The sequence below is a fragment of the Astyanax mexicanus genome, chromosome 17, assembly GCF_023375975.1.
Source record: "Astyanax mexicanus isolate ESR-SI-001 chromosome 17, AstMex3_surface, whole genome shotgun sequence".
Lineage (NCBI taxonomy): Eukaryota > Metazoa > Chordata > Actinopteri > Characiformes > Acestrorhamphidae > Astyanax > Astyanax mexicanus.
In genome coordinates this window covers 10,314,082-10,329,483 of record NC_064424.1, presented here as the reverse complement: position 1 = coordinate 10,329,483, position 15,402 = coordinate 10,314,082, and the positions used below count along the sequence as shown (strand labels likewise).

Genomic DNA, 15,402 nt, shown 5'->3' with positions numbered 1-15,402 from the left:
GTGTACATACTGTATAACACAGCTGTGTTTTGGTACTGTATGTCCTTTTTAATTTTTTTTAACCATTTTTCCTCCAAAAGTCACTCAATACTTTTTTTGCAAGGTTAACCCTTTTAATTTTTTATCAGTATTTGTACAGTGTAGTTAAATAACTAGTGTAATGAACAAATAAAGGTACTACAAACATAGCTTTGCCAATAGCTTTTCCAATGCAGAGCCGAACACTTTGCAGTACCATTGTTTTAAAGGGCATAGAAGGGCAAAAACAAACACTATGGCAAATATGTAAAGAAGTGCAGGTGCCTTTTTTTCTTCTTTTCTGCTTATGAATGCCAGTGCAGCATTGATTGCAAGTTAAGAATCTGCACAGCGAGCAAAAAGCGAGAAATAATCCATATTAAATTTCACCATGCTTTTGTTATTGCTGCCGAGAACTGTGACTCCTAAGGGTTAATATACCCTATATATATATACTCATATATATCACTACTTACATGACTCACAACTGTCTAGACGTCCTTCAAGGCAGATGTAACAGTACACATAAGTCATGGTCCGATCCTCCCTGCAGTTTAGGCATCATGAGTCAAGTACGAGTTCAGTAAAAACAAAAAAAAAAAGGATTTTAGGCTAGGATAGAGTTTATTCAATCTATTCTATCTGGTCTACTTCCCCTGAGGCAGCTACTACTGTCTGCAGTGTGTCCAACAATTAAATCTAAACAGTGAACCCTCTCACACAGTTAATTGAATTTGTAAAACAAGACTGAATTAGCTACACAATTGAAAAAAAAAAACAGTTAAAGGCTATAAATAATAACAATAATAAGCATTTAAATTTGTTCAACTCAACATTTTTTCCACATTTGTCTCACTTTTTTTTATCTTAAGTCCAACACTTCCCAAAGAAAGGACAGTGATGGCTAATTTGAAAAAAAAAAAAAAAAAAAAAAAAAAACAAGCAGGCAAGTCTTCTAGTTAATTTGCACTCAAAATAGTCAAACGCCAATCAGCTTCAGTTAAACATAGTGTGGTCACAGGTTAAAATCTCCAGGTGGAACACATTATAGTTTATATTCAGTGTTGTAGGCCGTAAGAGCAAAGCACATTTCTATTTTTTGTTCTGCTGTGTGAGACTCTATGCTAACTGTTTACAGCGTTGGTCACATTTGCCTCTTCACAGGATTACACTGTTAGTTTTCTGGAAATTTATATGTAGAATAGAATTAAGGATTTTTTTATTACTTTAAAGAAATAAAGCTCTATGAGACATTCTGACCTAATGTTTTTGAATTGATCTTACATATAATATTTAATACTTCTTCAGAAAATCTCAACTAAATTTTTACAATCTGGGCTTACAGTGTATGTATCCACTAAAGCTAATATCACGTCCATACCATGGTGGTTTGTGTCTAAAGGAGGACTCTGGTGTTAAACTGACTTTTTGAATCATAAAACATGATAAAGAGTACTAACCTTTGTTAAATAGCCCACCTAGGTTTCCCCGCAGCTTTCCGAGATCCAGTAATTTTGTTGTTTTTACCCAGCAGTCTTTACAACAGGCCCTTCGGGGCATCCAATTTTAAAAAACATTGTTTACAACCCGTAGCCCAGAGATTAGCTTGCGCTACAGGTTGTGAACAGTGTTTTTTAATAAGCTTCTTGTGCACTTTTAAAGTTATTTGTGCCTTGTTTTAAATGTCAGGGCTCTCCGGATTCTACCAATGAGGTGTGGAGCTACTTTGAGCCTGGATATTGGTGTAAAAAGCGATTTATCTGCAGGGGCAAGTGTATGCCCTGAATCGCCTGTTGTAAAGAGTGCTAATAATAATAATAATAATAATAATAATACATTTTATTTGTAATGCACTTTACATTTTAAAGAAATCTCAAAGTGCTACAGCGTAAAAGGCAATGAAATCAGAAGCAAACATTTAGGAACAAGTGGGTAAAAACAACAAAATTATACACCTCAGTAGAGAATAAGAAAGTTTTTAGTTGTGCTGGGCAAAAAGTACAAAAAAATTACTGGATCTCAGAAAGCTTTGGGAGAGCGGAGGTGGGCTATTCAACAAAGGTTAGTACTGTTTATCATGTTTTACTACACCCAAAATCAATTTTACACCAGAGTTCTCCTTTAATGCACATTTTAACACCTCTCAATTCAGAACTCCTAAACACTAATAACATGTTCAAATGTCCCATTTACTTTCCAGTTCCTTAACTGCAAACACAAACGTACATTTTCGGTTTGTCAAAAAAATGTTATAACATATACTGAGCCTTTCATAATGAGTTACAAAACAGAGCTTCCAATAAGTCCTAAAGACACAGCAACAAAACTTGTGTAAAAATAGGTTCTTTAAACTGTAATTCAGAGATAAATTATTTTTCAATTTACTCTAATAATTGATAGTTTACTCCAAAACGTACAGTATTAAACTATTTTACCTCTTTAGATGTAAGTGTACAGGATGTTAAGAGTACAGTATTTCAGACTTCCCGTACTAGTCAGTAGGTTCAGGGCCTGAATACATTTTTAACTTCACTTCAGCACTTTAACTACACACAGTACAACCACCCCTTAGTTCTAAGCCCCTGATGATAACAGCAGCTTTCGCTCCAGGAGTGATGGACAGAGAGGCAAAGAAAATCAATAGATAAACAAAGAAAGTGACGGGAGCGAAAGAGAATTACAGAATAAACCAGGATGGCTGTAGGTAATACTGAAGCGCAAACAGCAGACAGAGGGACTGTATTTTGCAGCAGAAATCAATGTAAACTTCCAATTCTACTAGTGAAAGGAGCGCTCACTGTGATTAAAGGTTGCTTCAAATTGAATGGACAAACAAATACACTGCAGCTCCATAAAACAACACTCAGAGGCTTGGGAATGTACGTAGGTGTACCGTAGAGACAGAATGTTGCCAATAGCAAGAAGGATGGTAGTTTACACTTCAGTCATGTGGTGCAAAGCAATGCCTGAGAATGTTCCCTATGTTCTCCCTCTGAAGGAAGATGAACAATTAACACTCATCATCGTTATCACTTATCTCTGATTGCATTCACAGCAGCGGTAGAAGCAGAACACCATGTGAATGTGATCACACATACACTGAAAAATGTAGAACACTGAAAACACTTCATCAATCAGTCATTACATTTAAAACCCACAGACAAATGGCATATTTAAAGGGGTGGGATTTATATACATTATTAGGCAGGACTGTAGCCGTCAGGTCTTGTAGTTGATGTACTAAAAAACAGAAAAGGAGGCAAGAATTTGAGCCACAAGAACCAAATTGTGATGACAGGACAGGGCCAGGACAGCTCTAAAACATCAGGGCTTGTATATGGTTCTGAGGTCAGGAGTCAGAACCGACCAAGAGTGTTCAAAACAAGGACCCTGTCAAACCTGTAACAGGGTCGTGGCCACCCAATTGTCCTAAGGCTCCACTGATGCATTTAATGCAGGCCCCTAATCAACATCAACAACTCAACTTACAGGACTTTAAATACCCGCTGCTATTATCTCTTTTGTGGTGCCAGATGGCACAGGACACCTTCAGAGGTCTTGTAGAGTCCATGCCTCAAAGGTTCAGAGCTGTTTTGGTGTGATGAAAGGCACCTACACAGTTTTAATGTTATGGCTAGAAAAACTCATTGACTGTACTTCCAAATATAAGTAAACTGTAGGGACACACTGAACTGTATATACATATTGGGAAACGTACAGCTCTGGAAAAAATTAAGAGACCACTTTTACAGTTTCTCTGTAAAATGATCATGGTTGTTTTATTCTATAAACTACAGACAACATTTCTCCCAAATTCCCCCCAAAAAATGTCATTCACTGATAATAATTGTCTTATTTACTGAAAATAAGAAATGGCTGAAATAACAAAAGATACAGAGCTTTCAGATCTCAAATAATGCAAAGAAAACAAGTTTCTATTCATAAAGTTCAGAAATCAATATTTGGTGAAATAACCCTGGTTTTTAATCACAGTTATTATGCATCTTGGCATGTTCTCCTCCACCAGTCTTACACACTGCTTTTGGATAACTTTATGCAACTCCTCAAGCAGTTCAGCTTGGTTTGATGGCTTGTGGTCATACATCTTCCTTTTGATTATAATTCAGAGGTTTTTAATTTGGTAAATCAAAGAACCTCATCATTTTTTAAGTGGTCTCTTTTTTTGTCCAGAGCTGTATATAAAATATAGTTTACTTTAAATTGTATCTTTATTCAAAGATAATAAAACAACACTTAAAAGTTAACAGTAATTTACTGTAAAGTCTAGTTTTAGCAGTACGGTCAAAAAAGTCGAAGCACATATAAACTAAACAAAATTATAAGTTTAACAATATGAGTCCAATCACAAAAAGCTATATATTAAGTAAATTCTGTAGCAGACAGTAGCAGCACTTAATAATTATCTTGCTTTATATGATGAAATACAATTTCTATATAAATCTATTTACAAAATATTGTGATACTGAATTTAATCAGTATTTTCCGGCACTACCTGCTAATCTAATGTATAAGCAATAACTCCCAACAGCAGGCTCACCCACCACTGGTCGTCTCTGGCTCGCAGTCTCTCTCTCTCCCTCTGTCTGCGGGAACGGTGGAGGAGTCCGATGAGAGCGGCGGCTGCCCGGATGCCCGCTCTCCTGCAGCGCACTCTCGACCTCAACTCAGACATCCCTCAGCCCCCCCGGTGTCCCAGGCTTAGACTTAATCTCAGCCTGCCCGCTTACATTACCCTACAGTGTTACCACTGACCTACAGAATCACACAGTACCATCACACTACAGGACTACCAGCACACTACAGGACTACCAGCACACTACAGGACTACCAGCACACTACAGGACTACCAGCACACTACAGGCTTTAGCCGCTAAATCTGCACTGTCACTATTCCACTACCTCCAGAGAGAGTGTGTGGAAGCATCCTTCACTGCCGTGAACACCTCTCTCTCTCTCTCTCTCTCTCTCTTTCTCACGGTGCCCCCCACCCTTCCCTTTCACTGGCATTTTGCTGCACATCTCTCTCTCTTTCTCTCTCTCTCTCTCTCTTTCTCTACCTTACCCTGCCTCTAACTGTTAAGCAGTAGCTGCTTAACCTCTGCTATTCACTCCCGGCATGCAAGGAATTTCCATGCTGTGCCGCTGTGCTCACCGTACACATTTTGTTCAAATCCTCTGCTCTTTTCTCTCTCTCTCCACACTTCCATCTCTATTGTTTCGCCTCTCTTTCTTGTTTTATAGGCTAAACTCTATCCCTTCCCTCCCTCAGTCTCTGTTCTACGAGAACAGATTTGGCTCTTGCCTTCTTTCTCGTTTGGATTTAGTTACTACGCCTGTTCGTTTCCAGTTTTCTGCTCATTATCAAATGCATTCTCTTGGTACCTTCGTCTCAAGTGCTGCAAGTAATAATGCGCTTTCCTTAATTGGAACACTTTCCTGTTTTTAAATTGGACTACACCAAGGTTAAACTACAGGGGCTTCGCTTTCTGCAACCTGTGGCCCAGCAGTAAACTGCTTGTGAAGGTTAAATAGGTGTTCAGATCAGCTGAAGGAAGGTTTCCCACCTTGGAGGATTATCTTTCCCTCTCTCTTTCACACAAATGCACACATACACAAACATTCATATCAGAAACCATTGCAACTGTATCTTGCCATGATCATAGATTTGTCAGATGCCCTTATTTAATGTGATTTACATTTTAATAATTTTATTTTGTTACACAGGTAGAGAAATGTAGAAATGTTTGGAGTCTTGGAAAAGTACTTCAAGAAAGTCAAAGCACCCTGCCTAATACCATGTGTTGGCTGAAGGTGTTTAAAGCTCCCCAACCCTGAGCTGTGGAGCATCCTGGAAATTCCTTTGGGATGAGGTGAAGAGATGAGGTTGATGTAGGGTGGTGATCATCCAACTTCCTGTCTTATAATTAAATGCAATCAGACCTATCAGCAATGCTCTAAAATCTAGTAGAAAGCCTTTCCTGGACAGGAGAAACAATGAAGCAACAGCTGTCTCAATTATTGATTGATTTATTAATGTATTACAGAAAGTTAATGTCAGATGCTCTTATTCAGAGTGACTTACAATTAAATTATGTTCCACATGAAGACTGTAAAGTTTGAAGTCTTGCCCAAGATTCAAAGAGAGTCAGAGGGAATCAGACCCTATTTTTGCCATAAAAACCCTACAATACAATATATCATGGTATCTTGGAATAAGATACTGTCCACAAACTGAGACTTAGGCATGTCTAATCCCCCGCTCTTTCAGAATAATGCTGACACACATGACAGCATAAATGTGAGGTGTCCCGAATATTTTTAAATGTTATATATTAATATATAAAAATCTATTTAACATAATAATTAAAAAAATAACAAATAACAAAGTAATACTTTAAAGCTTTTAATATAAACTACAGAAGCCACAGAAGTAATGAAGGCTATTCTCATTAGGGGCTTTTTTAGACGTACATGTTTTTTTAGCATTGACATGATGATGTTTTGCAATTAGGGGTGGGCGATATGACCCTAAAATAATATCAAAATATTTTATGGTATTTTCGCGATAACGATACTCTTGGCAATATAAAAAAAATCCCTGAATTAAAAGAAAAAATAATAATTTCAAGAATACACTACTGCAACAAAATGAACATTTTGTTTAATTTTTTTTTTTTTTGCATATTATATAATATGGCAGACCCCTAACTAAGATATTAAAAAATACATTAATTTGCATCAGATTTTAACAGAAGTCAATGATCCAGAATGCCATGATACTAATAATAAAGCACTCCAAATATCTTTGCATATCCAGGATTAAAGTAAAATAAATGATACTGGACAGATATAATCTGTCTCTAGTAGATATATAATAGAAAATGAGAACAGTGTGATTTTTTTTCATTTTGCTAAAATCAGTAAAAAGTAGTACCCTGATGTAATAATAAGGGATGGGTGATATGGCAACATTTTTCAGGGTGTAATATCATTCACGATATTCAAAAATGTTGGCGATATTATCACGTACGGTACGATATGGCACACCCCTATTAGCAATTTAATCAGTCACAGAACCTAAGTCTGCAAATCGAGATATCGGAATGGGCAATGGTCCAATAAACCTGAAATACACTATATGCCCATGTGTTTGTGGTAGAGCTTAGATTCTCTGGCCGAATCGGGTTCAAGAAAATGGTCTGTGACATAGGCGTCTGTTTTAAATGCTATTTTTATTTTATATAAAGCTATGATGTGATAATAACAATATAGCAAACTAACAAATTAAATAAAAGTTGCACAAGTGCACAGGGCACATTCCACTGGTCCATTATAAGCACTTGACTTGCAGTGCTGTGCAGTGCAGTGCAGTGCATAGCCTTATTACAGTTTTTTATGTGTTTTTGCACATATAAGCGCAATAAAAAAAATTGTTTGTTTAGATTTATTTTCTATCCTTAAACCATGTTAAATTATATTAGATTAGAGTAAAGTCATTTAGACATCATTCTTGTAGCGTAATTTACCGTGTTGTTTAGGCCTGTGGATCATTGTTCACCTTGTTTGTGTTTTAATCTTTAGATCTGTTCTTAATAAACATTTTTCTTTAATAATAGGTCTATGCTTCTTCAGTGTTGCAATGTTAATTAACATCATTCTGAACAGATTTCACTCAACCAAACAGCCGGAAGCTCAGTTTTAGCACTCTACTTACAAAAAAAAATGTTCGGCTTTAATTCAGGCTCGGACTCATAATGACGGGCTCAGGCCGGGTCGGGCTGGGCTGGATATTTTGGGCCCGATCTAAGCTCTAGTTTGTGGACTACTTCAGCTACTTTAAGCAACGCCCATTACTGACACAGACGAGCAATAAAACAGATGATGCAATAAAATCCTCACAGCTATGCTTCAATCTAGTAGAAAGCCTTCCATTGAGAGTAAACAGGATGAATACATTTTTAATAACCTCGATTTTTGAAGAAACAAGCTCATACTTTAGTTACTATTCATTTAGATACTTTCTAAATATTGAAATACACCAAATCTAAAATAAACAAACCTGTCTAATCAGTCTGGAGCATACAGTGTACAGCTTAGCCTTCACTGCTTGTTGGAAAGCTAGTTATAATGCTAACAGTCGTGTGACACTTCAGTCATACAGTCTCAGTCATCACACATCACACTCCCACTGTGTCAGAATTATTACTTTGTCACGATTGTTTAAATCAGTGAAGACGCTTCCGCACTGCACTGCCACAGCACCTGTGTCCTGAATCTCTCAGCACATCTCTCTTATTCTCTCTGAGGTGGTCATGTTGTTGTGCTGCGCTAGCGCTGATAAATTCTGCTGAAGAAAACTCACACCTAGCGTCGCCTTTTTAAAAAGAAAACAGCCTCGGAGTGAATGGAGATCACATAAAAATCACACTAGGGCTAGACCTAATCAAAAGACTAGTTAATAAAGAGACACTAGCCACATGCAAATGCTCTATTTTCTAAACAGCACCTCACAAAAGCCGGAGCTAATTCATAAAAAGACGACAATGTGTTCTGAGAGCAGCGTTAGTGTTCTAACAGCAAGAACAGCACACTCTTTCTAACACATAAAATCCATTTAACATGAATATGTCTGGAGTTGTTAAGCTCCAGCTGGAGGCGAGGATGTGGAACTGGCAGGACCTCTGATTAAAAGAGCATTCAGCGCTTTAGGGGATGTCTTAGCTAACAGCTGAAGTCCTTGAGGAGGCAGGAAAACAGGGGTGTCTGTTATTCTACAACCAGGTCCTCCACTCCATTCAGAGCTGGGTGTAAAATCTAGAGGCTGATCCCAAATGACCTTGCAAAGGTGCTCTCAAGACCCAGAGAAGGGAATAAAATTTGGCTCGAGAGATCAGTCCTTTTGGGAAATTGATAAATTGGGACAGAAATATTGTAAGATATTTAATTAACCGTAACAGGTAAAGGGGTACAGGTATTTTAGAATTTTGTATTCAGCATCTCTAGCTACTAGGGGTGGGCAATATTATATCGTATACAATATATCGTGACACAGAAATATCATGATATTAAAAATGATAATGGTGATAATAGGGCTGTTCTGTCTTAAAAGTAGTCTATTATTTACTGTGAAGCTTTAAGTGTATTTATTGTATAATTGTTTTAGTTTGCAGTTTATATGCATGCACTAAATATTCTGCAATATTATTTGCTGCATTATATTATTTTATGCTATATTATTTATTTTGCCACATTATGATTGTTATACTATTATACTATATTTCTGAAATGAATGGATTATTTTAGTTTTCCTATATCGCCAAGTATATCGTTATCGCAAATATACCCTGAAATATCGTGATATTATTTTAGAGCCATATCGCCCACCCCTACTAGCTACACTGGTGGAGTAGAATGTAGAGGCAAAATTGCCCACTAAAGTGGAAAAAATAGGTAAAATGTCTTATTGGCTGCCCTTCTTTTGGGATTGGGTACCACTATAGTGCCTTCTCTTTTAATAAGCTATGATGATGTGAAGTCTTGGGATAAACTTGTACACAACAAAGTAAACTGATGTCAATTATGTTTTCAATTTTAGCCATACCCCATATATAATGTACAGACTCCATGTCATGTGATGATACATGTTCAAGATGTATATATACAGCTCTGGAACAAAATAAAAGGCCACCTAAAAATGATGAGTTTCTTTGATTTTACCAAATTGAAAACCTCTGGATTAAAATCAAACCAAGCTGAACTGCTTAATGTTTGCACCAGGAGTGTCATAAAGTTATCCAAAAGACTGGTGGAGGAGAACGTGCCAAGATGCATGAAAACTGTCATTAAAAACCAGGGTTATTCCAGCAAATAATGATTTCTGACCTCTTAAATATTTATGAATATGAACTTGTTTTCTTTGCATTATTTGAAGTCTGAAAGCTCTGCATTTTTTGTTATTTCAGACATTTCTCATTTTCTGCAAATAAATGCTCAAAATGACAATTTAGAAGTGGTCTCTTAATTTTTTCCAGAGCTGTATATATTAAATTAAACCACCATAAATTACTTAAAATTTCAGAAAACAGTGAAATTCCTTTTTAACCCATAAGAGACCAAGCCCAGATTCGAATCCTGGAGCAAAATAGTTCAACTAGTTAAATAAATTGAGCAACTTGCTATAGTATATAATATAGAACTGGTAATATGTTACATAATACACTTTATTAAAGCATTTGAATTGTTAAACTGGATAAAACAGACCTTTAAATTCTAAAGTCTTATAAAGGATTAAAATTAGCTGGTTTTGTCTAAAAAGACAGAAGAATAATTTTCCATGGTTTTAAATTAACAGTCACTATGTAATATATATTTTTTTAAATATGTAAGGGTTTTAAAAAGACGCATTTAACTGTTAAGTGTTAAGTGGAAGGATCTGTTTACTGCTTTCGTAAAGCAAGTCACTAAAAAAATCTGCACAATTTTATGCAGCCAAGACCTTTCTGTTCGTTTATACAAAAATACAGACATCAAAATGCAAACAAGTGTGCAATTATTTAGACAACTGATTTTGTGCTAATTGGAGGGGTATAAGCTTCCATTGCAGAATAGCTACATTAGCCTTGTAGCTTCCTTCCAATAGAAAAAAAATCTAAAGACATCAAGCACAGAAAAAGACACACGCTGGCTGAACTACTGCTTTAAGGGAGTCCCATGAGGACAGTAGTGGTCCAGGAATAACCCGATTATAATTCACAGCAGAGTCGTCATGAAAGAAGGAAGGTTGGACAAAGAGAGGAAGAGGAGGTGAGAGACAGTAAGGTGGATGTGTGAAACCCACTGGGCGAGGATGAGGAGGAGGAAAATAATAGAAAATTATCTTCAATTTCACAAAAGGGAAGTCTTAATTTCTGAAAGCACACTGAAGAAAAGCTATACTTGTGTCTGGACAGTTTTATGAAAAAGGTTGGGTGCCTCTGTGTAAATAATACATTTGTAAGTGAAAATAAGCATATACTCTATATCTTTTATTTTACACAATCTGATTTGTGACAGTATACACAAACTTTAAGTCATAAACAACACAAAACATACAGGCAAAAAGATGCATCAACCTTGGACAGTACATAGCAAGATTTGCCAGCAGACATCGTCTGAGGGAGGGATCTGTACCTTGTGAGATTCTCTCACAGATAAGCATTAACTAGCTAGTTCGTGGTTTGCCATTTAGAACGCATTAACATTAATGTATGGTAAACATTCAGCGTAAACATGGAGCATGGCCAGCAACAGCTTATTTGCTTAAAAGTGACAGAGCCCTTAAACGGCTCATTCGAAAAGTGATTTTGTGAGAGTGATCTAACTAGCTAACACATGTAGTGACTGATAATTTAATTGTTATTCTAATCTACAAAGAATATTATACAAAGAATATAAAAATATATAAAATGTAGGTATTTTATTCAATGTATACAAAAATCAATAATCTAGGGAATGAAGGAAAGTGTTGTGTTCAACACCTCTGGGCTGCTAGAGGTCGTGTTCCTTGAATCTTAACTACAACTCCTTTAAAAGTACCAATTAAATACGTGTTCATACCGGTGTCACAGGTGAAAGACACCTGCTTCATTAAGCAGTGCTCCGAACACCTGTTGTCTGCAGGGTGACGGCACGGTCTAAGAGAAATCAATACACAGTGAGTGCTGGAGGTAAAATAGGATGTAGTGTAGTGTGCTGGAGGAGAGCAATACATTGAGAGTGCTTCATTAAGACCATTCATTTTCAGAGGAAAGGCGCCGTCAGTGTCTCTCTCTCTCTCTCTCTCTCTCTCTCTCTCTCTCTCTCTCTCTCTCTCTCTCTCTGTTGCTCTCTCACTCTCTCTCACTATCTCTGATGCTCTCTCTCTCTCTCTCTCTTACACACACAGTGTGATAAAGACTGACAGCTGATGAGAGGAGACATGCCTAGGGCCTTAATTTGTATGCAGGACCATGAGTGACTGCCTCTCTCTCACTCTCACTCTCTCTCTCTCTCTCTCTCTCACACACACACACACACATACACTTACACAAGGCAGGCTGGCCTCCTGCTGTTTCCCTGACACACACAGACACACATACACACACACATAGACACACAGCTGTTACCTTCTCACACAGACACATGTGCAATCACACACACGTGCATTCACTCTCACACACACACACACACACACACACAATCACAATTACAGATAAGACCCTGCAGAGACACCACTTAGACAGATAAACACTTGATCCCGGACATGTGAAGGACACACACACACCGAAACCCACACACAGGTTGAGCTGTCAGGAAGGCAGGCTTGCTTTTGATGCATGCGGCTGTGTATCAGGCGGTGGGCTCAGCAGGGGAGCTGCTGTGAGACGTGGCCTGGCCCCCCATCACTCTTCATGGTCACATCTTGCTGGTCACTGCCTTTTCTCTGCACACCATTTCATTTCCACCCTAAGAACAGATTGTCCCTACACACACTCAGACACACACATGCTGGAACCTGAAGAACAAGGTTGATGTTCACTCACTTCCTTTTTATTTCTGCCAGGCCAGGTCCAACACAGCCGCCATTATTTACCTGTTCCCTGTCTGACCTTTTACAGTGTGTAATTGCCTCGTTTTCTCTCTGATCTCTGTGAGTTAGCTGCCGAGGGCCAGTCCTACATTCAGGCAGATAATGCCAGTCACCACACACTCACACATTTTCTGAACATGCCACTTCTTTTATGTGGCCAGTCAGCCACAAATGCTGTATTTGCACAAGACAAAAAAAAAAAACAAAAAAAAACATCATCCTTTGGAACTGCTTCCACAAATCAATTGGTATTGTACAGCTGAAGATACAAAGGCCAAACACTGCTACTCGGCTGACAGTGAGAACCACAGAAAAAGAGAGAGAGAAAGACAGAGAAAGAGAATGTGGCTCAAGAGATAAGGGAGATATAGACAGGAAAATAAGACATGAAAAGGTAGGGGATAAAATACTGTCCGCTTTAGAAAAGGTAAAAAAAGACGTCCAGATAAAAAGTGTCTGGTAAGAAGTTAAAGCTTTCTAAAACAAAGTTTTAAAGCATATCATTTACACTCTACTGTTTAATCTATTTATTAGTGTGGCAGCCCTGCAGTTTTTCACTTTTTTAACATAAAGTTGTTCTTTAAGTTGTATCAGAATTTCATGAAAAATGTAATGAAAAAAATGCTTCAAATTGACATTTTTTCCTTCTCCAATTTTAAGATAACATATTTTTGTGTGAAAGTCATGATATAAAAACTAAGCTAAATGTCACAACCCTGAACATATTTAGGAAATAGGGGTACATTTCACATCTCCTAAAGAAAAAAAAATAAACAACTTTTATGAACTGAAGGATAATAGTAATTTCAGACAACTTTTAATATAAATAATGTTTGATGTATATTTTAGGTGCAATTTATTAATTATTATTACATGAAATAAGTCTTTAATATGTTTTTCATGCGTATTTCATTAACAGTTACAAAGTCAACTAAATAAAATATCTATTTTATGTTGATTATGTGAAAAAGCATACATGGGTGATCTACACCCAGTGTCACCACTTCTGGCGTGAAACGTAGAAGGCAGTGAGATCTAATTTCTAAAATCTAATTTCATTAGTTTGAAATGTTCAACATTAATTTAATTAGTGCAAAATGTTAAGAATCACTAACAGTATAGTAATTTATTGGTCAAACATTTTTAAATAAATAATTTGTTGAAAATCAATCTGTTTTTAGACATGCCATCAATTCTAGTTTGAGTTTAAAAAACAGAGTTCATGCACAAAACAAGTTGACAGATGAGTCACAATGGTCACATAGTTTAAATGTACCTGTAGAAATAATCTGACAGCAGTTTATCCATCATATTCCTGTTATCACGAGGAGTTTTATCACATTTCATCTCAGATTTTAGTTGTTTTAAATATTGGCATTTTAAATCTAAGAAAGACAATCCTCAGCTACAGTATTTCAGATGGTAGAAAGTTATGTAGAATGGTAATGTAGATGATAAAATAGAAAGAACAAGCAGCTTTTGCCAGTGTTATGCCCTGCAGATTCTAAGCGTACAAGCTTTTTTATTTATTGTGTCTACAATATAATAGGAAAAAAGAGGATACAGACCAAGCACTGGGATGTGTATGCCACCATCATCTCTCTAAAAGCAACCATCTAGGTCCCTCTACTGGTAAAAAGCTGGAAGCAAAACGCAAGAGCTGATATGCTGTCTTAATTTTACAGTTTTTGTATATGTTTCTGAGTTTAATTATTCAGACTGAAAACATGATTATAAAACAGAAAAACCTGATTTAAACAATGAAGTACACAAACTAATACACCCCCACAAATTCACTATTCTGATATGTAGTCAAATATTTTCTTCATCAAGCAAAAAAAAAAAAAAAAAAACAAGACATCAAATAAATATATATATATGGAACAATTGAAATAATTATAATTAAATATATATTTTTTAAATGTTAAAGTTTATAAATTCTAACATATAAATATGTATGAATGTAAGAGACATTCAATCTAACAGCCAATCAAATGCAAGGAGGTCAGGTCTACATTTAATTATATAGATTTACATAAATTATACAGATTATATCTCATTATGTTGAGATGTTATCTTATTATTTTGCCATAATATCTCAAAAAATGGACTTAGTGTCTCAAAATAATAAAAATGCAAATTAAATAAAAATGATTTTTTTTTAATGGGCTCCCATACTCAGAATCAGCCTAGCTTGAAAAAAGACTATATTAAGATACTATTAAACAGTTTTAAGACAGTCCTGTCTTGATTTCCTAGATAATGGGATTAAGGAATAGCAGTTAACCAGAGTAGTGGAGGTCACATTGACCACTGTTTGTAGGATTGCTGGACAGGCAAATAAATACTCAGTTGTAAATAAACAAATCAATATCATCAATGTTTAATTTATGGGGGCAGATAATCAAATGCAAGAAGGAAGGGTTAATTTTGAAACAGCTTTTCTCAGAGTCTGTCTGCTTGCCTTAAAATGGACATTCTATATAGCTTTAATGTGTAGGGATGGGATTTTACCATTTCTACAGCGCTGCCTGGTTAAACTGAAACATTCTCATAAATGGTTAAATAGCACCTTTTGGTGAAAAACCTTTTAAAGTCTTAATATTTTTATTAATTTAGGCATTTCAATGATTTATTTAGCTTTCATAAAAAAATATCAAGCTATTTAAATTCCCTGTCCACACTGTTATTTTGTGATTACTTTAAAAAATGAACAGGCTCTGAGTGGTCCAGCGGACTAAGGCACTGCCACTATG

At 36.3% G+C, this 15,402-nt stretch overlaps 1 protein-coding gene across 6 annotated transcripts in view; it reads right to left on the bottom strand.

Moving 5' to 3' along the window:
* rap1gap2b (RAP1 GTPase activating protein 2b) overlaps window positions 1-15,402 on the bottom strand; it is a 75,777-nt gene that overhangs the window by 29,593 nt on the left and 30,782 nt on the right. Inside the window, exon 1 of one of the 6 annotated variants that reach the window (XM_022676079.2) lies at window positions 4,581-5,034. The exons of 3 other annotated variants lie outside the window; for them this stretch is intronic. In XM_022676079.2, the coding sequence (XP_022531800.2) occupies window positions 4,581-4,711 (131 nt within the window). In that variant the 5' untranslated portion in view covers window positions 4,712-5,034. Of the gene's footprint in view, window positions 1-4,580; window positions 5,035-15,402 lie in introns of those variants that run through there. 2 more of the 6 variants (XM_049466518.1, XM_049466519.1) reach the window with 2 other exon arrangements.